At 41.7% G+C, this 22,350-nt stretch overlaps 4 protein-coding genes across 6 annotated transcripts; 2 read left to right on the plus strand and 2 right to left on the minus strand.

Annotated features, from left to right (window-relative positions):
* Positions 1-38: 38 nt before the first annotated feature.
* Positions 39-7,230, minus strand: si:ch211-149k23.9 (germ cell-specific gene 1-like protein). Of its 3 annotated transcripts, none has more exons than XM_037075027.1 (8): positions 7,128-7,230; positions 5,724-5,781; positions 4,510-5,556; positions 2,632-2,814; positions 2,473-2,520; positions 2,209-2,361; positions 1,558-1,669; positions 39-1,450 (listed from the first exon to the last, which is right to left on the minus strand). In XM_037075027.1, the coding sequence occupies exons 3-8, from the start codon at positions 4,703-4,705 to the stop codon at positions 1,078-1,080; spliced, it is 1,065 nt and encodes a 354-aa protein (XP_036930922.1). In that variant the 5' UTR covers positions 4,706-5,556; positions 5,724-5,781; positions 7,128-7,230; the 3' UTR covers positions 39-1,077. The 3 variants fall into 3 exon arrangements, with proteins under 3 accessions (XP_036930922.1, XP_036930923.1, XP_036930921.1); XM_037075028.1 differs by lacking the exon at positions 7,128-7,230 and adding an exon at positions 6,127-6,462; XM_037075026.1 differs by lacking the exon at positions 7,128-7,230 and having other exon boundaries at positions 5,724-6,462.
* A 666-nt stretch (positions 7,231-7,896) lies between these two features.
* On the minus strand, positions 7,897-10,616 carry atg12 (ATG12 autophagy related 12 homolog (S. cerevisiae)). Its single transcript, XM_037075098.1, has 4 exons — positions 10,476-10,616; positions 9,092-9,228; positions 8,919-8,981; positions 7,897-8,095 (listed from the first exon to the last, which is right to left on the minus strand). The coding sequence occupies exons 1-4, from the start codon at positions 10,579-10,581 to the stop codon at positions 8,036-8,038; spliced, it is 366 nt and encodes a 121-aa protein (XP_036930993.1). The 5' UTR covers positions 10,582-10,616; the 3' UTR covers positions 7,897-8,035.
* A 6-nt stretch (positions 10,617-10,622) lies between these two features.
* isoc2 (isochorismatase domain containing 2) lies at positions 10,623-14,626 on the plus strand. The gene is made up of 7 exons (XM_037075084.1): positions 10,623-10,760; positions 10,943-11,066; positions 11,379-11,503; positions 12,134-12,346; positions 12,621-12,691; positions 12,869-12,986; positions 14,460-14,626. Coding segments are annotated over exons 2-7 (594 nt in total). The 5' UTR covers positions 10,623-10,760; positions 10,943-11,065; the 3' UTR covers positions 14,526-14,626.
* Positions 14,627-14,811: 185 nt separating this feature from the next.
* foxj2 (forkhead box J2) lies at positions 14,812-22,342 on the plus strand. Its single transcript, XM_037074944.1, has 10 exons — positions 14,812-15,099; positions 15,421-15,797; positions 15,894-15,968; positions 16,095-16,187; positions 17,474-17,590; positions 17,682-18,147; positions 18,262-18,414; positions 18,533-18,634; positions 19,559-19,900; positions 20,473-22,342. Exons 2-10 carry the CDS (start codon positions 15,447-15,449, stop codon positions 20,568-20,570), a joined length of 1,797 nt encoding a protein of 598 aa, XP_036930839.1. The 5' UTR covers positions 14,812-15,099; positions 15,421-15,446; the 3' UTR covers positions 20,571-22,342.
* The last annotated feature ends 8 nt before the right edge of the window (positions 22,343-22,350 follow it).

Here is a 22,350-nt window from a genome sequence, read left to right on the forward strand (position 1 = left end):
ACTGTACAATAACAAATAAAGGTTTTCTCATACATCCGTGCTGTGAAAATCAATTTATTCATCTTTCCCCCCAAAAAACCACCAAATTCTCCTTTGACCCAGAAACGTACTGTTTAACACAATCCTGGTGGTTGACAGAAGTTTTCAATTGTGTCCAACCAGGTCAGTAAATCCAGGATAATCCCAATGTATAACTGACAGATACTTAAAGTAAATGTAAATACCAGAGTGTATAATTTGTATTATCCGTTCAAAAGCATTTATTTCCCTGAAAGTTTCACGTTTTCAGTGCAGATCGTTTGTTTCTCTCCAGCTCTCATTTCAACCCCCCCGACATCAACCCGCCTCCTCCTCTCCCCATCTCCATCCCCTCACATGCCTACCATCTCTCCTCGCTCTATTCCTCCTTCGCTCCATCCAACTCGGGATTACTGGTTTACACATAATCTTCTGTTCAACATCAGAGAGCAGACTTTTCAAAATCTCTGTAATCTTTCTATCTCTATGTGTCTATCCTATGGGTTTGTCTGTGCATCTGCAGAGAGCGGCTGTGTTTGTCGTCGCAGCTTCTGTTTGCATCCAGATGCTGAATCTGTCCGAAGTTTGTGACGAGAGAGAGAAAAGGAGCGGTGAGCTTGAAAAAGAGGAAACGCATCGAATGTCCCTCTCAGATAAATGAGAATATATTGTGCGATTGACCTAAAGGACGGTCTGGAAACATCCGTCCTGTCTATGCAATGAAACGCTCATTGACATCTCCTGATACATTGCATGTTAAACAATAAAACAATATACACATGTATAATCATTTACACACAGAGACATCTACTTTCCTACCATGAGGCACTGAGAAATACCCAGAAAACATACAAGTCATACGTTGCAGTCCTCACAGTCTGATATGTGTCGAATTCACTCTCCTTCAAATGCAGTTGGAAAGTCCCAGCTTCATTAAAAAGTGTAAGAAAAGAAAATCAGGTTCTGTTTGCTCACATTGATCCTCCTCCGACATGGCGGCAGTGTCTTTCCTTTCTCTCAGTTTTTCAGCCCTTTCAGTTGATGGATATAAACGCTCCTCTAACAAGGTGAATCAACTCGGTCCATTGCCACTTCCATCTCGTCCATCTCCCTCTCGCAGTCCTCACACCCCTCCGGCCCACAGCCTCCCACCAAAACCAGCGTTGGTACGTCCCCATTTCCCACTCCGACCACACTGCCATTCGGGGCCCACGCCACGTCGATCATGCCGTCCGGACACTGCAGCAGGCCGCTAACGGAGTAGAGCCCGCCGCCCGGAACAACCTCTTCATAGGCGGGAGCGTGAGTGGCGGCCCTCGCTTCGTCCAGACGGAGCCTCTGCTTGCGACGGAGCTCGATGATGGTCTTCGTGTAGGAGTTGAGCGTGACCACGGCGGCCCCCATGCAGCAGCTGAAGGACACCCAGGCGAGACTGAAAAACGGAGATTAAGAAGGAGTGCAACATATCAGCAAAGCCTGTAAGTGACCAGTACTTCATGTACATCCTGGAATGATACAGGTGTGTATGCCGACACCTACGCAAATGACCAGCCGTAGTCCCAGGACTGAGGCCTCCAGTCTTTGGGGCCCACAATGACCGTCATCTGAAATACTGTGGTGTACATCATATGGGCCACCATCCCAAGAAGACCTACGCAGGGGAGGAAACCAACACAAAGCAGACAGAACAGACCTCATAACTCAGTCTGGAAAACAAAGATGACCATGCAAATGGAGAACAATATATGGAGAAGGTGGTAGATATAAGAGCCTGACACGCAGCCTGGGGGCCAAAGCCTGCTATTAAAAGACAACCCCACCAATTTCACACATTAAGGTGGGTCTACAGGTTACAGGAAGCTGCATGTCATCTGATAAATTGCCTTCAGTGATGTCTGAGACGGCCGAGTTGCATTGTGGATAATGTATGCGCCAGGATTTTAAGAGAAAGAGGATCTCATGGCATAAACAAAAGATGATATCTCTGCTTTTAAACTGTTTAACGTCGTGAGTGACATCACCAAAGGTAATTTACATTACCTGACTACATGCAGCCTCCTCTCAAGCAACGAATGGCTTTATACTCCTAACACATGTCAAATTAGTTAAGTCACCTTGAAGTTTCAGTGGAAAGTTTCGAGAACCTCTGATACAGAGTAATGTAAAACTGAAGGACACACTGAGTCTCACCTGATAATACAGTGCAGATGGCTGCGTAGGCATTGATTTTTAGCGAGTGCATCTCTTTATGGGAACACAAGACTTCCAGCCACATCAGTAAGAAGCCCATCCCCAGCAGCCCGATGTATGTAAACTCTGACACAACTGACAGCCAGAGCACACCTGCAACATTTGGGAAATACGTACACGATTTACACACACATGCATCCATGGAGACAACATTTTATATATATATATATATATATTTGGGCACAGAACTGATAAGCAACTCACCTTGAGTGTCTCCAGGCGTTAACTCTATAAAGCTTCGACATTTCTCCCCTGCAGATACGACCGAAAATGAGGATATTAAAAATTATGCAACAGCATCATTAAAAATGTGACGAGCTGCAAATGTGTTTGTGTTACTGGCCGTGTGCTTGTTGTTCTCACCGTCGCTGTGTTTCTCACAGCTTTCCCAGAAACCGGTGTGGAAGTATCTGAAAGCGAACTTGTCCTCTCCCGTCTCCCAGATGTAGTGAACGGCGTTGGCCAGCTGCCTCTGTCTGATCTTGGCCAGCTCGTCTCTCCTGGCTGGAGACAGCGTGCGGTTGTAGGGATTCTGAGTGGGGCTCTCTGTGTGACGGCACAACAGGACGATAGTGAAGGAGAGTGTGGCGGGCACATTTTTCTAGCTGCATATTCCAGATATGGATAATGGAGCAGGATCAGAAAATGCACTGGGTGGATCATCTCTACAAATCACACACGTGTCTGTTGTAAACCTACGTGGTGCACAGGATCACTAGAGGTTCCTCTCAAAAACATGAACGCTCCGCAGCCTACAAACAGATTCTTGCTTCACAAACTTCTGATTGGTTCTCTACTGGTATCCATTCACTTTCTTTTGCATGCAGGTGTGTGTTGATTGTGAATTAGGCTACAAGGGGTGGAGTTGGAAGAGTTATGGATACAGAATGTTGAGCGCTAAACACCTGAAAGTCTGCCCATCACACCACCGCCCCAAAAGTAACACGCAGCTGTGCTTTGCGGTCACATGCAGGTTTGCCAGCCCACGTGTGTGTGTGTGTGTGTGTGTGTGTGCGTGTGTGCGTGTGTGCGCGCGCGCGCACGCATCTGTAAATCTGGGAGAGTTATATCCACCACTGTAAAGGGATATCTTGATCAAAGTTGATTTCCTTTATTCAGTAAGAGCTGTTAATCTCAGTATGGATTAAGCATATCTGTTGAGAAATTAAAACCCAGGCAGCAGGCGGTGTAAACCTCTCCTCCGTGGAAGGAATAAACATTTGGAGCTCCCCTCACACCCCCACAGATTAATACTAAGCCATAATTGCGTTTACAGCAGGGCCAAGGTATGGACAAAAAGAGATTAAAAAACATCAAACCAAGGACAATCACTTTCTAACGGGGGGGGAGAGGCCTGTTAGTTTATCCAGTCAGATTAATTCAAGGTATTGTTTGTTACGCAGTGATGCGGAGCAAAGATCAAGAAATTCAATACTTGTGTAATCAGTTTGTCATGGCCAAAATTTTGGAGGAGTCCACATCAGAAAGTTGTTGTTTTTTTTTTATCATCATCGGCACATTTTGATGATGTATGTATATCATGTTATCGTGACACTCTGAGACTTGACAATTAAAATGAAGTCTTAGAGCATCTTTTAAAAATCATTCTGTCTGCACGGTAACAGTGTTTGTGTCTGTTGCAAAAGTCTACTGCCAAGAAAAACATGGCATGGCTGTTGACGTCAGGTCGGATGAATCCGTGAAGTCACGCTGCTTATGATAACAGACACACCTGTGAACGTGTTGGAACACCTGTCGGGATGATTCATTCGGCAACTTTTTGACTGTTGAGACTGTTCAGGTACACTAATTCATCAAGATTATTTTGAATGCCTGATTTTTACATATAATGGTGTACTTTGACACAATAGTATCAATACTTTTACTTAAATAAAGGATCTGTACAGCCGTTGTTAACACATCCATCAATATTTCCATCCTTGTTGGCAAAAAAAGTTTTTTTTTGGTTTTTTTTTTTTGCGTTTTTACCTAAAAAAAATCCATGCGACATGGCTGATCAGGAGGCTAAACTCTGTGCTTGACACCAATAACTTTCAAAACAGTGATTGAACTTCTCCACCCTGCGCAACAACCTCAACAAGTGCCCATCAAAATATATTCATGTACACAAAAGTGCGTTCAAGGGCCAGTAACAGCTACAAACGCAATAAAGAGCATCAGTAATGCAAGAGGAAGTACGAAAAAACAAAGAGGTGAAAAGAGGGCATCACGTGTCTGTACCTGTGGTGTAAGGCTCACTGTTGTTCTGACCGCAGTTCTTCATTTTGACCGGCGACAGGCAGAGGGGCTTGACCACCTTGTGAGTGCCCTCACACCAGTAGGAGGTGCAGAGAGCCAGGATGGAGAGGGCCAGAGCCAGAGTGGTCAAGGTCAGGGAGAGCAGGGAGCGAGAGCGACGGGACATACGCTCCAGCATGGCCACACAGGAGAAGAGGGAGGCAAAGGGGGGAGGCCAGAGAGAGAGAGAGAGAGAGAAGAGACGGTGGGACACTGCACGTGGGAATAAGACGAACAGGAAAGAAGGTGTGACTGCAGGCACAGATGGAGCCCAGAGGAAAGGACAGATGCTCTGAGGTGGTTTTTAAAAGGTTTTGAGCTGCCAGAGATATCAGAGATACGTGTGATGTAACAGTACAGATAGAAGATGACAAAACACAGCTGACAAAATGATACTGTAAAGTCAGCGTGATTAAAAGAGGGGAAGATAAAGAGAGCGTGAGGGGAGGGAGCGGGATAAGATGCTCTTAAGTTGATACACGTGGGAAAGGACAGATGGAACCAAAACAAAAAATGAACAAGAGGGGATTTACAAGGGGTCACAGTAGGAGAAAAGAGTGGGATGCAAGGACATAACAGTATGCTGGCCAGCTTTAATGTGATGTCCTGCTATTGATCCCTGATGTGGCCATACATCCCCTAACCTCAGCAGTGTAGACCCTGTGGTGTGCACTTAGTCAGTGCAACTTTATCTAAAAAACATAGGGTAATTTAAAAAACTACAACTTTGAATGGAAAGTTGTTCATCTAAACGGTAAATAAAGGACATTCTTACGTGAAATTCATCACCTGACAAGAAAAGTGAAATCAAACAGTTGATTGGGACACAAAAAGACTAAAACCAGGGCGTCCATATAGTGACATGGAAATGTTTTGAATGTCAGCAAGAGAGGGGTTATGGAGGTGTGTGCTCTCCTGTGGCCCCGGCTAATATCTCCCTGCACATTCAGCTCTGACCCTGCCGTTCATTATGAGCTCCGCTGCTGGACCCTGTGAAGAAGACAAAGAAGGAAGGGGAGCAAAAAAGAGGAGATTACATTTTTTGATGAAATTATGGTTAAGCCACAGATCTAAATGAAATTTTTGCTAGTAATCCCTGATAATCTGCTTTAATCTGTTTGTGTTAGGTGTGTTTTCAGTGTGAAGTGAATTCTGACCATAACTGCTGTCTCTGCCTGTCTCTCATGCAACGTCCCGACCGTCAGCCAACCGTCCCTGAAACGCACCGGAACATGACATGAGACGGAAATGTAGAATAAACCCCTCACACGGGGACACTCGAGTGGCTTCTGATATATATACATAATACTAAAGCAGAAAACTAAAGAGGCAAACATTTTCACTGATGAAAATCTACAATCTTTACATTTGTTCATGGATTTTTATCTGTAAAATGACTTTTCAAACTATAACACAAAGAATAAGACCAAACTAAATGTCAAATTTATGTAAAGAAACTATGTATGTGTCCATGGTTTTCAAAGGATCTGATGTGTAAGTCAAGACATTTTTTCAGGATAAATTCACACACAAATGACAATCCACTTATTACATGCTCACCCTCATGTTGGTAAAAAGTAATTTAGTCCACAAAGTAGTTCTGGGAGCCCACCTCAAAACAGTGTTGCAGCATTCTCCTAAACAACTGAAGTAGATTGGTACTTATTTTAAAACAACTGTAAAAAAAAAATTAAAAAAAAAATGAAATGGCTGCATACAACTCATCCAGCCTAATCCAAGTTGCCATACCCCAAGATCCCAGATTGATTTAGAAAGACTTTTTACACCCTGTTTAAGATGAAATGTTCACTGTAGCTGCTGAGCTAAAAGCACACACTCCATCTTACAATACAAGCTCTACTGAGTCATTTTATGTTGTATTTATTTTTTTTTTTTTACATTATGAATTAAGTTCAGTTGTTTAGGAGAATGTTGCAACGCTGTGAAGCTCCGGAAATACTGTGTGGACTACAAACCGTAAACCGACTTTTCCATCAGCATGAGGGTGACAAGATCACAGCTGAATTTAAAATCCAGGGTGAGCCTATTTACAAACATGAAGACCAATTTAACTTTTTTGTTAATTGTACGAGAAACCTGGAAATTGTTTGTTAAACGGAAAATGTGACAAATATTGTGTTTTTCAGATGCATTGACAGGTTTGTCCATCTTGACAAATATTAATAAACTGATTAGAAACTGGAAGCACACTATTTGTCCCAGTTAATCAGCATTAGCGAAATATCTGAGAGCTCTAAGTGCAATACATATCTCAGTTACTTATAACGCCACAAGAACTAACTGTTTTGTATATCTGTAAAAGAAAATAATTTTAAAAAACTAAGTGAAATGGTCATTTTATGCCCATACAACATCATCATTAGTTCAAAATTCAAAGATCTTTTTACAACCATACATGACAGGAAAAGACATCAAACTTTTTATACAGTCAAAAATGACTGAAACCATGATTGTTATCAAACTAGCTGCTGATAAACGTAATGTCAATTAACTAATTATTCATCTACGGTCATTTCAAATAATCTGCGACATGTACCTACCAAAGAGTTGTTTCTTGTCCCCTGCAGTACTTGAAGTCAAACAGGACGTCTCACCACAGGAAAACCTTTTTCTTGCAGTCCTCTAAACCTACAATCCTCACTTGCCTATGCCTTGTTTTTGTTTTTTGTTGTTGTTGTTTTGTTTTTGTTTTTTTAATCAAAAAGCTCCTTAAGAACTTGAATGTAGTTGCTCCATCTTGGTTTTCTGCATCACTACCCTCTTCATCGTTTCCTCTCTGTATCTGTCACCAGTGTTCCTCCTCCAGGATGAGCATCAGTGACCTTACCTCTGCAGTTGCTCTCCCCCCTTTAATCCTCCCAGCCAACAGTCGGACGGAGATGCAAGACTGGTGGAGCGACTGAGCGTCTTTCTCCACGCCACTCTACTCTCTTTTCTGTCTTTCTTGGGAATTTATGTCACAAACCCATCCTGAATCGTGTAATCCCTCTAAGTCCATCTGTAGCTGTAGTGCCCCCTCTCTTCCTATGTCTGTCCCTTTTCAGAGGTGGTTCCTCCCTAAACCTTTAGCAGCAGTTTAAGCTCCCACCAAACTCAATTTCACTAGGTTTTCACTGATTACACCAAAACTATAACACTGTGGTCCAAAATATCCATATGAATGGGCATGCATTTTTTTTTTCTTGGTCTCCAATCAGCACCAGCGCTGTGCAGAGCCAAGTCCTGAGCTCACTAAGTTAAGTGTTTATTTCTAAGTGCCAAATGTGATGCCCTAAAAAAAACAAAAAAAAAAAACAGTGGAAACAGCTGTACAGAGTCAGAATAATTTATTTACAAAATGTATGTACAGAAAAAAATTGAGCAAAGCAAGAAAAAACATCAATGTGAGCATGTTTGGAGGATAAAATTAAGACAGGTCGAGGTTCGAGATGGAGTTATAGGAAGCAGTTTAACCCCAGGCTTGAGATTTACAGTAATGTAAAACCAGCTTGCCGTCGCTGCCAAAACACTATGAGAGAGAAAAACAAAAAACAAAAAAACATACACTGAGGAAAATATTAACTACAACAGTAGACAGAGCATAGATGTAACAGTACAGTTCCATAACCATGGTGTTGATATTGACCTGTCTGTCCACTGTGAATTCTGGACTTTGAGTTCTTTACTGATACTTATCCAGATATTAATCACTGGCCAAGAATTTTGGCATGAAGCGTCCCTCTTGTTGCCCCCTCTGCTGGACAACCCTCGATATCGCACAATCACTTCTACAGGGCAGGTCTGACAATTACAAAGGCCTCTATTCTAATGTATACTTTAAGGATAAGAGACTAGATCAATATGGTAAAGATATTTTTGTTATACTGTGGTTAAGTCTTCCAAATTACACCTCAGCTGAAGCCTGGCTTGTCAGAAGTTATCTGTGAGTACACACATATTAGTTAACGCTGTTAATGTTATCAAAATGACTCACATCTGTAATTACTGATAAGACTTGAAATTGACATTTTACTAACTGAATAAAGTATGTCTCGCCAACTAGTCTACCAAGTGTGAACAGACTTGTCTTTTGTGTGTATGTTTTACAATTTTATTTGGAGATGTGGTTTGTGTGTAGTGTCCAGTTATTGACTTTTCCTGAGCTTTCAACTACATGTTGTGTTGTCTTGTGGTCTGTGGTCTGGAAATCAATCACCTGTTCAGACAGATGTGACTACTGTTTACCTGCAGATTGTTTCTATTTGACATCATATTTGCCAAATAGTATGCTAGCTAAGTACACAACACACTACAGTAACAGTTCATTAAAACAGGTGTTTATATGCACTTACATCAAAAAGGACTCCTACATCTTGGTCCGGCGACGGGGCAAAAGACTGGTTAACATAAATGAACTGGAGAGAAAAAAAACAAATGCAGATGCAGTTAGACATAAAGACCTAAAAAATAACTGCCTAAGTGATTTGGAGAAATAAAAAAGGAAGTGGACAAACTTCATCCTTACCAACTGTTCATTAGCATCAAGCTTGAGGAAGCGAGAGATGAACTGAGAGAGGGACTGTAACGTCCTCCCCCTGTCCACCGCCCACTTCTTTGTTTTCATGATAGGAGTGTCTCCCACAGCCTTCAGCAACACATCAACTATCAAAAAGGAGAACATAGAAAGTGAAAATGCTGTTACAGGGAATTTCTTGAATAATGTTCACTGACTCATAACAGACACAGAAAATTTTGATCCTTGGGGTTTTGCACAACTAGTCTGCATAGCCTGCAATTCTTTTGTTAAATATTTCCTCCCCTTCAATCTCTTCTGATATGCATTTGAATTAATTCAATTTCCTGATCTTTAGTACATAAAATGTGAATTAATAAAAAAAAAAACAGCATGTGAAGTATACCCTGTGCATCATTTAGGAATTAAATGAGTCATTTCAAAATCTTTATTTCCAATTTTATCCTGCTCTGATCTAATGTTCATGTTGTCGTATCATTTTTGAACACAATGTACACATACTGTAATACAAAGTTCATCTTACTCTCATATACTAGTCACGATGAACTACAGTCACTGTGCAGGTGTCATTTATTAACTGGTATTTATTTTTGTTTACTGTAATGTGGTTACTTTAAGTTTCATTCTGAAGACATAATTATATTAATCACATTAACAGATCTATAGCAGAATTTTGGCCAGATAACTGTATAAAGATTGTGCCATATATTGTAGCAGCTAAACTGAATGTGAGGGTTTCAAATTAGGGTTGTTTATAAAACAAAGCAAACTTTGAAATGTACGACTTAGTTACTTGGCAAAGTGGCCAATATTGTTTCCTGAAATAACTTTGAAACAGAGAGACAGCCTTCTCACAAAGCTCTCTAATGAAAATATGTTGTATTTCTTGCGATATCTGACCACCCTTATCGAAAACCCCAAAACGTGAACTGAGGTATTTAGAACAAACTAGTGAGGCTGACAGTTTGACAGCTAACCAGACCGTGTTAGCTTATCCGTATAAACGTATTCATGTACAAGATATGTAGTTGCTATTGGCATTAGCATATCATATGTTTGATAGACAACGGAAAACACAGCCTTTCTGAAGAGATATGTATCCTATAATACCAAAAAGTTAATATGTTGCGTTCATAAAAAAAAAATTAGCAGTAGCTTTAGCCAGTCCCTAAACCGGTAGTACCATATGACATGTGACAAACTCGACGTTAATTGGCTAAAGAGGAAAAAAGCGGCATTCCTATTGGCCGAAACTCTGTCAATTTTCCTCACGTCACACACCCGGAATTGTTTCCAATCGCACTTGCGACAACTGTCAACAGATACACATTATCCGCTAAATCAGGCGAATTTTCGATATATTACGCTCGCTTACTTTTTAAATCACTTTTTTTCTTCTCTTCATTTGTTGTCGAGTCGTCTGTCGGTGGCTGTGACTCTTCTTTTTGCGTTTCTGTCGGGGACTCTGCATTGTCAGACATCTTCAGGTGACTACTCTCAGTTATGATCCTCACCCACCAGAGCTAGCAAGGCGATTGGCTCCTAACTCCGGCTGCTATTGGCTCAAAGAAACGTCAATCACTAGAGCCCGCGATTCTATTGGTCAATGCGCTTCTAGGGAAGGCTGTCGGACTTGTGTGTCCTCTTAGCTACATGCTAGGTTTGTATTTATTTTTCTGACTTTGGAATATATTTGTTGATGTTGTTTATTATTTCCTAACTAATTCAGTTGGTGGTTGTCTATCTGATTAACCTTGTGTTGGCCTGTTCGTGTTCAATTTTGAATGCATTCTTACTCTTTGAATTGCTCGCACAATAGGTGATTTTTTTGCTGGTTTACAGTTACACAGGTGTCGTCACATGGGACACAACAAGTTAATGTAACCTGACGGGTGAACTTTCTACAGCCTTGTTGAACCTGTCACCCACTTCTCCTCCTCGCAGTCGGACCATTCAGGCAGCAAAAGTAAGTCTGTGTCTTGTGTTGAAGTTTTATTTACGTTAAGTGTCGCTCCACTTCATTTGTGTTTGCATGCAACAACATGGAGGTTATATTTCGCACAAGGAAGTTAACCTGTTTCCTCCTACAGTAGACACAAATGTGTTGGAAAACATACTGTGAAGGACAGTTTCGTTGTCAAAGCCTAGGTCCACCAAGTGTTATTGATCAAAGCTGCAGGGCTATTTTAATGTAAAGTGGTTAGACAACCACTACCACTATCTCTCTAATTGTGCCGTACTCCAATATCTGTGCTTTTCTGTGACCTTGTCCTTGCAGTGGCAAAAATTGGCAGACTCTCCACCAAGGATACGGTGCTCCTCCTGTGTGACATGCAGGAGAAGTTCAGGCCCAACATCTTCCAGTTCACCAATATCGTCAGCAATGCAGCCCGGCTGCTCCAGGTTGGAATTACTCACCTCCACACACCTGTCTCACTCACCAACAGATGATGGTACACATAGTCCTTACATAAAAGTAAGAAATAACAGGGTCTGAAAGAAAAAAGTGTCCCTCTGTAGGGGACAAAACTCTCTACAAAACTAACTTAACTTTGCATCATATTAATCTAATTCAAAGACTATTAAACTTAAAAGTAGAATCAGTACGATTCATCTGAGTTGTTCCTAAATGCATCAGGAAGGTATCTTATTGTTGAAACTCATTCAACAAAATGTAGGGAGTAAAAGTAAAAAGTTGTCAGAAAATAGATACTTAGGCAAAGTACAGATACCCGACTTAATTCTGGTAAAAAATTAATCCACATTGTTACTACTGCCACTAAGCCACTAAATCCAGATGCCAAAACCACACACTGAAAACATTAAATGTCTTCAGTTTCAACGAACCCCGAAAATTATGTTACGACCCTGTAACTGTGAGTATGTATCTTCAACAGTTTATCAGCCTCAGACAATAATACAAATATTGTTTGAGGCTTTCTTATGTTATAATAATGAATTATGTATACATTTTTTAAACACATCTAATCAAATCTTCCTGCTCTCTCCTCCTCCTCCTCCTCCTCCTCACAGGCCAGCCGTGTTCTCGGTATCCCCCCCATTTTGACAGAGCAGTACCCTAAAGGCCTCGGCCCCACAGTACCTGAGCTGGGAGCAGAGGACCTGAAAGCTTATGCCAAGACTTCATTCACCATGATGATAGAGGAGGTGCAGAAGGAGCTGGAAGCTCTGGGGAACCCCAAACGGGCCATACTGTGTGGAATCGAGGCACACGCCTGTATTGCTGTAAGACCACATCATTGCTTCTTTAGTTTAGCTACTGAAATTACATTATATTCTTCTAATTTTTTTTAAAAAAATATTTATTCTGCATTTTCTAGTTATTCGCATTCAAAAAATCCTGCACAATTTTTGTATGATGGAGGTAATGATGTGACAATTGATTATTAAGCTATTATGAAATTATTAAGTAATATGATAACTCTGTGTTCTCTGTGTCACAAAGCTTCCACAGTAGTTTCTGTTGATGATTCAGGACCTCTGCTTGTCTTTTCCACAGTGCACAGCTTTTGACCTGCTTGAAAAGGGAATGGAGGTTCATATTGTGGCTGACGCCGTCTCATCCAGGAGGTATCTGCGTATTCTGTTTTGCATTGTTATCACCTGCATTAAATATAGATTTGTTCCTGTGTGTGTGTGTGTGTGTGTGTGTGTGTGTGTGTGTGTGTGTGTGTGCGCATGCGTGCATGTGCGCATGTGCGAAAACTGTATATGTGTGCGTTACTACTTTTGTATCTCCCTCCACAGCCAGACGGACCGTTTGTTTGCTCTGTCCCGACTGAAGCAGAGCGGAGCTTACCTCAACACCACAGAGGGTGTTCTGCTGCAGCTGGTTCAGGACGCTAAACACCCCAACTTCAAGGAGGTGCTTACTGCAGCTGCTCTCTGTTTCACCACATTGGTCTGGATTTCATGGGTGTGGAGGACACAAGTCCTCTTAAATGTTTATAAAAACATGAAAGTAGCAGAGGACTTTTTTTTTTCAAACTATTTACAGAGAGCCTGATGGAATTGTATTGTATTATAGAAAACGGAAAATAATACAGCGATATTTTTAGGCTATATCGCGATACACAATATACATCTTGATAGTATGAAATCACAAAAGCACTTCCTAAATGCTAAGAGTGGGTGGCAAAGTCTCATATTATGATATTTTTGACCAAACACCTCAATATTAACATTGCAGCACTTTTGTAGGGGTGACTAGTGGTACTTTCACAAAATATTAACAATGAGGTTTTTGATGAAAAATGCATCAGTAACATAGATATAAGACTATGTGGGTAAAGAGAAAAAAGAACAGAAGATGAACGGTCTGATGAATTACATCACTTTACTGTAACGCAGCCTTTAAAACCATGATAAGCCTTATGCCATATCATGATATAACAACATACAAAGTCTGTGATGATATACAGTATAGTCTCATATAAGGATAAGGATATAACATCGATATATTGCCAAGCGCTGCGTTTACTACATTTTAGTTTTTCTATCTGGTGCCTGAATTGTGTGTTCTTCTTTACATAAATACATTTCCACTGTAAATTGATGGGGAGAAATCACCAGAAAGTGGGAAACAAACTGTTTTAAGCTTAATATATTTACCCCCTAGTGTGAAACAAAGTCCCCTTGAACTCCTGAGTTACTTTTGATTGTTAAGATGTGTCATAAATACAAACCTCGCAGTAGATTGCTGTCAAAGACACTGCAGTCTAAGACAGCAGCTTCAGGGTTGCTTAAAATACGCTGCCTACAACGAACATCAGTAATACTGTTAGTTATAGGTGACTTTAGAGGGTGCTCAGTGATAGAATGTAACTAAGTACTTCTGTTTTTCTGCTACTTTATATTTACACTCTGCTACGTCTTAGAAGCAAATCTTGTTCTTTTACTCTAATACATTTGTTTGATAACTTTAGATTCTTGTTACTTTACAGATTACATGCTGCATCAGGACCAAAGTAGCACATTTTTAAGTCAACTTATTTTATTGTTCAGATTTTACAAAACAAAACAAAACACTGATTCCGATACTCCAATAGAAAAATGCTGAATATCAGATCCAATAATCAGCCCATACTATTCAGTATATACACACATATTCATACATGTATAATTTACTTTAACATGTATTTTTGATACTTTGTGAAAGTTTACCAAAGTAATCATTTTAACACAATATCTTTAATTTTTCTAAAGTGTGACATCACTGAGGGTGCTGAGGGGAGACTGCAGTGATCAAATCGGCATGTTGCACATTCTTTTAAAAGTAAAGTTGAAACGCTGCTCTTGCAAAACATTAAAAAACATATTCTTTGAACTTCATTCACAGATCCAGAAGCTGTTGGCCCACCCGTCCCCTGACACTGGCCTCCTCGCCTTCTTCAGCAATATGTAGGAAGATCGTAGCCCGTCATTCTGTTACACAGACCTTCCACACGAGTTCACTGCTTCCCACATCCCATTAAAGTGCTTCAATAAAGAGACGCTGCTGCTTTACATTTGTGTCACTGTCCCTTTGTGTCCAAGTTCCTGAAATGGTTTCAGGTGAAACTGAATGGTTATTCCTCTTTTTGTACCTCCTGATGAGCCCACAGCTGCAGAAGCTTCCACTTCAAGCTGAAGAGGTGGGATCAGTTCACAGAGGCGGGCGCCTAAGAGTGATGTCACCCAGTGGGGGGAGGAGTGAGTGATGTCATTCTGGTATATCCAGAAAGGGAGGGGAAGGAGAGAAGGAGGGAGAGAGAGAGAAAAAGGAAGCTCTCCGATAAGTTTTTGTGTGTATTTCTCCAAAGTTACACAAACTTTCACAAAGCAAAGGTGTGATTGGAGGACGTGAGGGGATCGACATGCTGAAGACGGAGCTCTGAGGGGGAGGACGGACACCAGTTTGTCAGCAGTTGTGCACAGCTGATGACAACATCAGATAATAACACTTTCTAAGGCCTTGGGCCTCGAGTGACTATAGAGAGGTAAGCAAGCCACACTTCTTCCTCGGAAAATACAAAGCGTAGGTGGAATTGTCATGTTTAAATCCTGTCCGGTCATGCAGTGTGTTGTTGCTTGTGACGAGGGCTTCCAGAGCAGCACAGAGAGTCTTGTGTCTCTACTTACTGGTTTGCAAGTGACGCTGGTTGGGAGAGCAGGAACAGAACGGCTGTCAGTGTTATATTACAGGCAGGAGGGAATCTACTACAGCATTCTCAGTGTGTGTGTTTGCCTCTACATTTAAAGTAAGTAAACAAGAAGTGAAAGGACGTGTTGATTTGGCACTTCCTCTTCTCATCCCTCAGATCCTGGACAGAGAATAAGAGACACAATGTCCTCGGACCTGGACTCCAGTCTCACCAGTATTGACTGGCTGCCTCAGCTGGGAATCAGCAGCCTGCGCTCGGGGAGAGAAAGGAGAGGAGGAGGAGGAGGAGGAGGAGGAGGAGGAGCAGGGGAGAGGGACAGGAAGAGAGATGGTGGAAGGGAGAGGGTGGACTTTATACCCCCGGTGCCCGACCCCTCCCCTTCTAACTCCAAAGGGAAACCCCCCCACAGCTACGCCACTCTCATCGCCATGGCAATAGCAGCTGCACCTCAGAGGATGTTGAGTCTGAATGACATCTACACCTGGATCAGTGACACGTTCCCCTACTACAGCCGAGCAGGCCGGGGATGGAAAGTAAGTGGAGCCGTGATAACTTTATAACAGAAGCATGTTCAAAATGATTTGCATTTCCGGCTGTTTCAGGACTGACTTCTTCCCTTTCGTGTCCAGAACTCCATCAGGCACAATCTGTCCCTCAATAAGTGCTTCAGGAAGGTTCCTCGGCCACAGAGTGACCCCGGCAAGGTGAACTACTTTTGATGTTCTGATGTTGTGAGAATAATTATGCTCTTTGTAAAATGTGCATCATGTGAGAGGGAGAACTGTTTGCTTTAAAGAGCCTGAAGCTTCATACTTACACTGCATTTCCAGGGTTCCTATTGGACGATGGATGGGCCTGCAGAGGTGAATCAAGCCAGGGCACCTAAACGTCCCTACCCAGAGGAGGAGGAGGACAAGCAGGACGTATGTTGTTTTAATATCACTCATTCACTTGTCAACGGTAAAACCCAGTGCAAATACAAATTTAGGATTCTTAAGTTTATTATTATTATTTAAAAAGATCACCCGAACAATGAATCCATTCAAACTCAGTAAATAACACTCTGAAGGGACCAGTTTTCAGAGACACTTCCAAGGAAAATGTATTTCCTCAATGACCTCCAAAGGGATTCAGATATGCTGATTTTGCTTGTATTGTTGAGGTTTTAAGAATTTACTCTATGTTTTGCCGTGATAGAAACAATGTCCTGGTTTCTCTTGATAGTCTACAGACCTTGCTTTCATTCATTTAAAGCAACATTATGTAAGAATCTGTAGACCCCACAGTCATACACCTGTGTTTGTTATGATTACATGACTTACAATAAAAAAATTAGCGAGTTGAGACCTTTGCTAACGAAAGCCAAACAACACCAGACATCGCAAGCTAATGTTGCTAACTAGTAGTAGCCACCCTTCTCTCCGATTCCTTATTTAAATCCCTTATCCAACCAAGAGGTGGGAGCTTTACTGTCATTTTTAGAAGGACAGAGTGTTAAAAAAAAAAAAAAAAAAAGCTTTAGTGACCCAGCGTCATTAGCATGTGGCTGGCTAACATTGCTAGTAGCTGTCTATCTATCTGACGGATAAAAAATGTTAAAAACAATATTTACAAAAAGGGTCTGCAAACTATGAACAATATATACATAGTAAACTGTGAAAAATTAAGTTTTTTAACTAAGTTAACTAAAGTATACTGTAGCTTGACAATGGAAGCAAAAAGAAGCACACTTCATACAGCAGATATACGGTACACTACACTGTGCAAGTGGAGAATGCTAGCGCTGCTCCTCGTCAGCATTCCCAGCTTTCCCCCTCCTCCTTGCAAGCGTCTGTGCTGGCACACCAACACTGCTCGGGACTCTAAACTCTCAGTCCAGTCTGGGTAGAGTCAGCTGACTGCATGACTAACTGAGCTAACTGAGCTAACGGCAGCTGTGGAGAACATCAGAGGAAAAACCAGAGAAATCCTATTCATAAAATACGATCCAGAGTTACCGCCATAGTTGTTGGTGTGTGACCCATGTACACTTCTCCCAGGAGATCATACCCACCCACCAAAACTACATGAACAGGTGTTTGGAGCGCGAGAGGTGAAGTTGGTGTGAAAATCAGATTGAATTTTGAAGCTGTCATGAGCAACGCTACCTGTAGAGTCCCAGGTGATTTTAAAAGCTTTCCCAGCTAATAGTCACACTGTGCTGTTACAGGTGACACACGCAGAGAGAGGACCCTCTCCTCATCAACCACAACCAGCCTCCCACACAGAGACACTGGGAGCCACCCAGTCCCCCCAGTCTGCCTCCCTCTCTCCTCCCCCATGCAAGGTAGAGTCCCCCCCCCCCCACACACACACACACACTCTCACAGTCAGACTTTCTGGGCATTTTTCAAACATCATGTCTTCTGTCTTCACAGCAACCGTCACCCTACATCCCCAGCCCCGTGTCCTCACTCCCTGTCCCTCATCCATCTGTGTCTCTTCCAGCCGGGCACCCGCCTGTCATTCCCATGTCCTCCATCAACTCTTTCCCATCTCCCCTTCCACCCGGCCCCACTTTTTCCACTGTAGCCAACCTGTCCACAGCTCCTCCAGCGGTCCCCTCTTTCTCTGATGCTGCTCTGTCCTATGCTGCTAACTCGGGTCCCGTGTCTGCTTCCACTTTCTCCTGCACCCCCGTCTCAGTGCCTGCATCCATCTGCACTGCGTCGGGACCGGCTCACTCTTCTGTATCTGTCGTGCCTTCGTCCGTTCCTGTCGTCTCGTTAAACTGTTCCACTGATCCGCCGCTCCGGTTCACTTTCGACGAGCTGAATTTGCCAGACTTGTATGCATCTTTCAAGTCTCTAGTCAAGACCATGCGGGAGAGGGGAGGCTCACAGTGTAAGTAGTGTGTGTGTGTGTGTGTGTGTGTGTGTGTGTGTGTCATTAACTCTATGAAGTGTGCATAAGACACATTAACATCCTGGGTAAGTGTTTTTTTCTTACACTTTCCAGCGGATGTTGCCCCCCTGGCCTTTCAGAGCAACGACATTACTCCACTTCACACTCCAACTCTGCTACCAATGTCTCCTCACCCTCCACAACTTGCACCACCTCCAGCAGCCGCCCCACCACTAGCGGCTGCCCACCCTCCTGTTTCACAGCACAGTGAGTCTCACATCACCTCATCGGCCTCAGAAATGCTTGAAATGTAATAAAAGAAATGGCAAAACAACTCAGAAATGATCCGGCCTCTGTAACGTTACCTTCCTCTCTTCCTCCTCAGCGGTGCCACCCGACTGGTTCAGTAACCCAGATTCTCTGAAGGAGAGCTTCCGCATTGCCAGCAATCTGGACTGGGCCAACATAGACCTCTCTGGTCACCCAGGTCTGTTTTCAAGAGACTTGTTTAAGCCGTTTAAGGTCCACAGTGGAATTTTATAATTTCCTTTACAGCACTTAAAATACAAGCTGAGCTGAGCACAAGCCCATTGAATGTTCAGTTAAAAGTTTATGACTTTACAGAGTCGTTAGTCACAAAGGGCCACTGATTTTTTTTTTTTTAATTTACCACAAAGACACGAAAACAATAGGCTAGGAATTTCGTTTCCTCCTAATTTCTGAAACACGGTCTGGAATACAATATAGACTGAAAAAGATAAATGATAGTGGATTTCTTTTTTGGGGCAGTTTCTACAGAAAACTTAAGAGAACTATAACAGAAACAGGGTTTTTCCACAACATATTAAAAATAGCCATTAGTTATTAATGAGTTTAAGTGTCACTTCACCTAAAAATGACAAAAATACACATTTTTTCAGGGGTTATTTGGATGTTCTCTGACAAAGTTTTGAGATTCTCCTCCGAGTGTGACAGACAGTTTTTCATCAGCACATGAGGTATCACACTAATTAGTCTCTTAATTAATCAGCAGGAAAATATTTGGCAGGTATTTCGACAGTTGATGCATCATTTCATTTTACCTAGCAAAAAAATACCAAACATTTTCTGGTACCAGCTTGTAATATATGATGCTTTGTTTTTATCATTTTTAATTGTAAAAAAAAACAACTTATTGATCTTTTAAAACAGAAAATCCACCATGAGCTTCAGGAAATCATGCTGAAATCAAAAAAATGATTAAAAAAAGAAGTCAGTACTTCAAATCTTAAACATTATCTTTAATGTGGTGAGCAACTACTTCCATGGCTTGATGCCACTAAGCAAACAATAATTATGACAACTACCCACAACTTTGTGGAATCAGTTTGTTTTACTTTGCTTTTCCTCTCGATGACTTTTTTGTTCTCAGACCTGCTGGAGAGCATGCGGCAGGCAGAGCTCTGCGACTGGGCCCTGGACCCGGCGCTCTTCACCTCCCTCTGCGACTCTCTGAACCGCTTCTTTGCTCAGAAAGGCATGATCACCTCCGGGAATAACTCCCCACTGGCCCTCGGCGCACCTCACTCCTTACAGGTCCCACCGTTCCCCACCAATCCTCCTCCTACCCTCGCCAGCCTCACCCACCCATCGCCTCTCCCCTACTCTCCGATGGTTCCCCCCATCAGTGGGGCACAGCCGCCCCGGAGGGCTCTGCACATGCAGGGGCAGGCATTGCAACGACCACAGCTAACACAGCCTGCGAATGCGACCGGTAAGACCTGGACGTCATGTTGGAGACCCTTTCAAGCTATTTCTTTTCTTTATTTCTTTTTTTTCTTTCCTTCAGTATGTTTTGTAGTTTGTGTGTATAAAGTAAAAAATTCTGCAGCAAAAAGCTCCTCCCTCCCATAGAAAACATTGCTTAAGAAACACCTTGTCAGTGGTACTGCCTTTAATACCGTGACTTTGTGACATCACACTACATAACAATGTCGCATATTTGCATAATTCATGCCTTGTGGCTAGTTTGACACCTTTAGCACAGCCGCTCTGTTGTTGTTATTCATGGGTGTGCTGACAGATCAGAGGGGACTTTGTGTTTATGAGGGGGGCTAAAAGAGACAGGAGCTAAAACAGTGTTTCAGACAGACTGCAGCAACCTGGACAGTTTTAGAAAACTGATGTTTTTGAGGAAAATTATAAACCTAAAAATGAGCAACTTTAACTTTTGTTATGTGGGTTCAAAGTGAAATCGCAGCCTTTTTTAGCGTGAAATTCTTGCTTTTTCTTGCCATGCCTGCACCACGGTTGTATTCTGAGTCTACGTTTCTCTTTCTGTCTCAGCCGGGATGCAGCCACGACAGCGTCCTCCATTAAAGAGTCTGCACAGCAACAGTGAGGAGATCCAGGATGACTTTGACTGGGACTCTCTGCTGGTTTGACCCTCACCGCCTGTGTGGAGAAACGATTCTCACTAGAACTTTTCAGAGAAACAAGCGTGGCTCTTCTTCACGAGACTCTACGCTGAAGCTGCCTCGCTGTTGAGCATTATCAAGCTCTCCCGAGAGCAAGTTTGGGATCAAGTTTTTCACAGATGACTGAATGCTGTATTTCAAGGTCGAAAAAGTTGTATTTTTATCATCTTACTCAAATTCATATGCTGTAATGACTTTTGTTCACTTTATCATCTGCATGCAATTGGCAGGGTGGTGTTGTTGGATAGGAGATTTTTAAACCAAAGAAAATAAAGTGTAAATTTACTCTCGTCACATTATCGAGTATATATAAAAACAAAAAAACTACAGAGCAAGCATGAAACAAGTCAAACACACATCCTGTGTTTTTGTTTTATTTCATAAATTCCTTTTGATTTTTTTTCCATTTTACTTTTCAAATGTGAATGTTCACAGTCATCACCACACAAAATTCAACCTTACCCGATAAAAGAGATATTTTTTCTTGTTGATATAAAATAACAAATTCATCAAACTAAATTAAAAGAACAGCATGGAGCATGTCATCAAGTCCCTGTTGTTTTTTTTTTCATCTCCTTTCATTCATTGAAATAATTGTCTTTTTTTTCTTTAAGAAGCATCGTGTGTCTCTCCCTCGAAGGAAAGAGGGATGAAACACAAGGACAGTGGTGCTTGGGGACACCTGTGCACCAGAGATCCCGTATGAAATGTGATTGGGAAAAAAAACAAAAAACAAACGCTTCTGATTAACTAAAAAAAAAAAGAGGTGAAAGGTGAAATAAGATTGGCAGAGAAATGTGTGACCCTTATAATACCTCATTTGACATCCCCATTACATAGTATTAATACAAGTGACAATTTTTTAAAAACAAAAATAATGTACGTCATCTCTTCCTTTCTGAGTCACTGAAATTAGATCGGACACAGGAAAAATGGAGACAGATATTGATACACATACACAGAAACAGGCATTTGCACTATTGCATACTCACAAATGAGCAGTCTCGTTCACACATCGCTGCAGACACACACACACGCACACACACATTCAACAAACATCCCGTCATATTTTCCCCATCAGACCACAGATGTCAGAACTCTCTTTAGTTTTCTACAATAAATCAGGATGAAAAAAAAATAAGCATTTGATTTAAATGGCATCATCTTGTGATTTTTTTCCTTGTTTATTTGTTCCCAAGAAATTGGAAAAAAATAAATTACATTTAACATTAAATTAAATTAAAAGTGAAAGAGTTGAAACAATTTGACCACATTGTGCCTGAAATGTAAATGCAGGTTTTTCAGTCCGTCTGGAGTTAGTTTTTGGAAGGAAAAAAAAAAAAAAAATCATCCTTCATGCACTGGTTTGATTTCAGTGATTCAGTGTTTGTCTTCATTCTAGAGGGAGAAAAGAGGAAGAGGCAGGTACAACAGTTTCTCTGTTCAGTTTGTTAGTGGCTATGTCCCCTCTCCCTCCATCTCTCTCTCTCAGTGCAGTATTATTAGAACAGAGTCGAGTGACACTACTGTAAAGCCTCCTGCTCTCACAGACTTACCTTCATCTCAAGACAGGACTGAAAAAAAACACAACATGAACGATACAGAACAGAACAGGATTAAAACAAAAATAAATAGATCTCTATTTCCCACCCGCAAACGACCCATACTGAAATGAAAGGAACTAAATGTGGAAAATTATTCTGCAATGAAATAATGCTTTTGAAAAAAAAAAAAAAAAAGATAAACA

The sequence above is a fragment of the Acanthopagrus latus genome, chromosome 17 (genome assembly GCF_904848185.1).
Source record: "Acanthopagrus latus isolate v.2019 chromosome 17, fAcaLat1.1, whole genome shotgun sequence".
Lineage (NCBI taxonomy): Eukaryota > Metazoa > Chordata > Actinopteri > Spariformes > Sparidae > Acanthopagrus > Acanthopagrus latus.